Raw genomic sequence first — 283 nt, 5'->3', positions numbered from 1 at the left:
GTAGACAATATATGTACCCTCGTAAAAAGGGCTAAATTTACTTTTAATAACTTTAAACTTTAGTATTTGAAATCAGTGCAAGAAGGATACCAATAATTTTTTTTTTTTCTTCATTTTTACAGAGAACGTTCAGATTACATGGAATTTCGCCGTGAAAGAGGTTCTAGTCTGGAAAGGTTGCTTGACCCTGAGGAAAAGGCAAACCATGTTCCTCTTGGGCGTGCTGGTATACGCTCTGCCTTGCAGACATGGCATAAGGAGAGGAGCAAGGGAGATCTTGGAG

The 283-nt window shown here is 39.2% G+C and overlaps 1 protein-coding gene across 1 annotated transcript in view; it reads left to right on the top strand.

Annotated features, from left to right (window-relative positions):
* The window catches only part of LOC119586285 (suppressor APC domain-containing protein 2-like), a gene marked incomplete in the record, with an annotated part of 9,445 nt that overhangs the window by 5,143 nt on the left and 4,019 nt on the right, over nt 1-283 (top strand). Inside the window, 1 exon segment of the mRNA XM_037934991.1 lies at nt 123-283. This exon segment is cut by the window's right edge and continues 52 nt beyond it. Coding sequence (XP_037790919.1) covers nt 123-283 — 161 coding nt within the window.

The sequence above is a fragment of the Penaeus monodon genome, chromosome 21 (assembly GCF_015228065.2).
Source record: "Penaeus monodon isolate SGIC_2016 chromosome 21, NSTDA_Pmon_1, whole genome shotgun sequence".
NCBI lineage: Eukaryota > Metazoa > Arthropoda > Malacostraca > Decapoda > Penaeidae > Penaeus > Penaeus monodon.
This window is presented reverse-complemented; position numbering and strand designations above follow the sequence as displayed.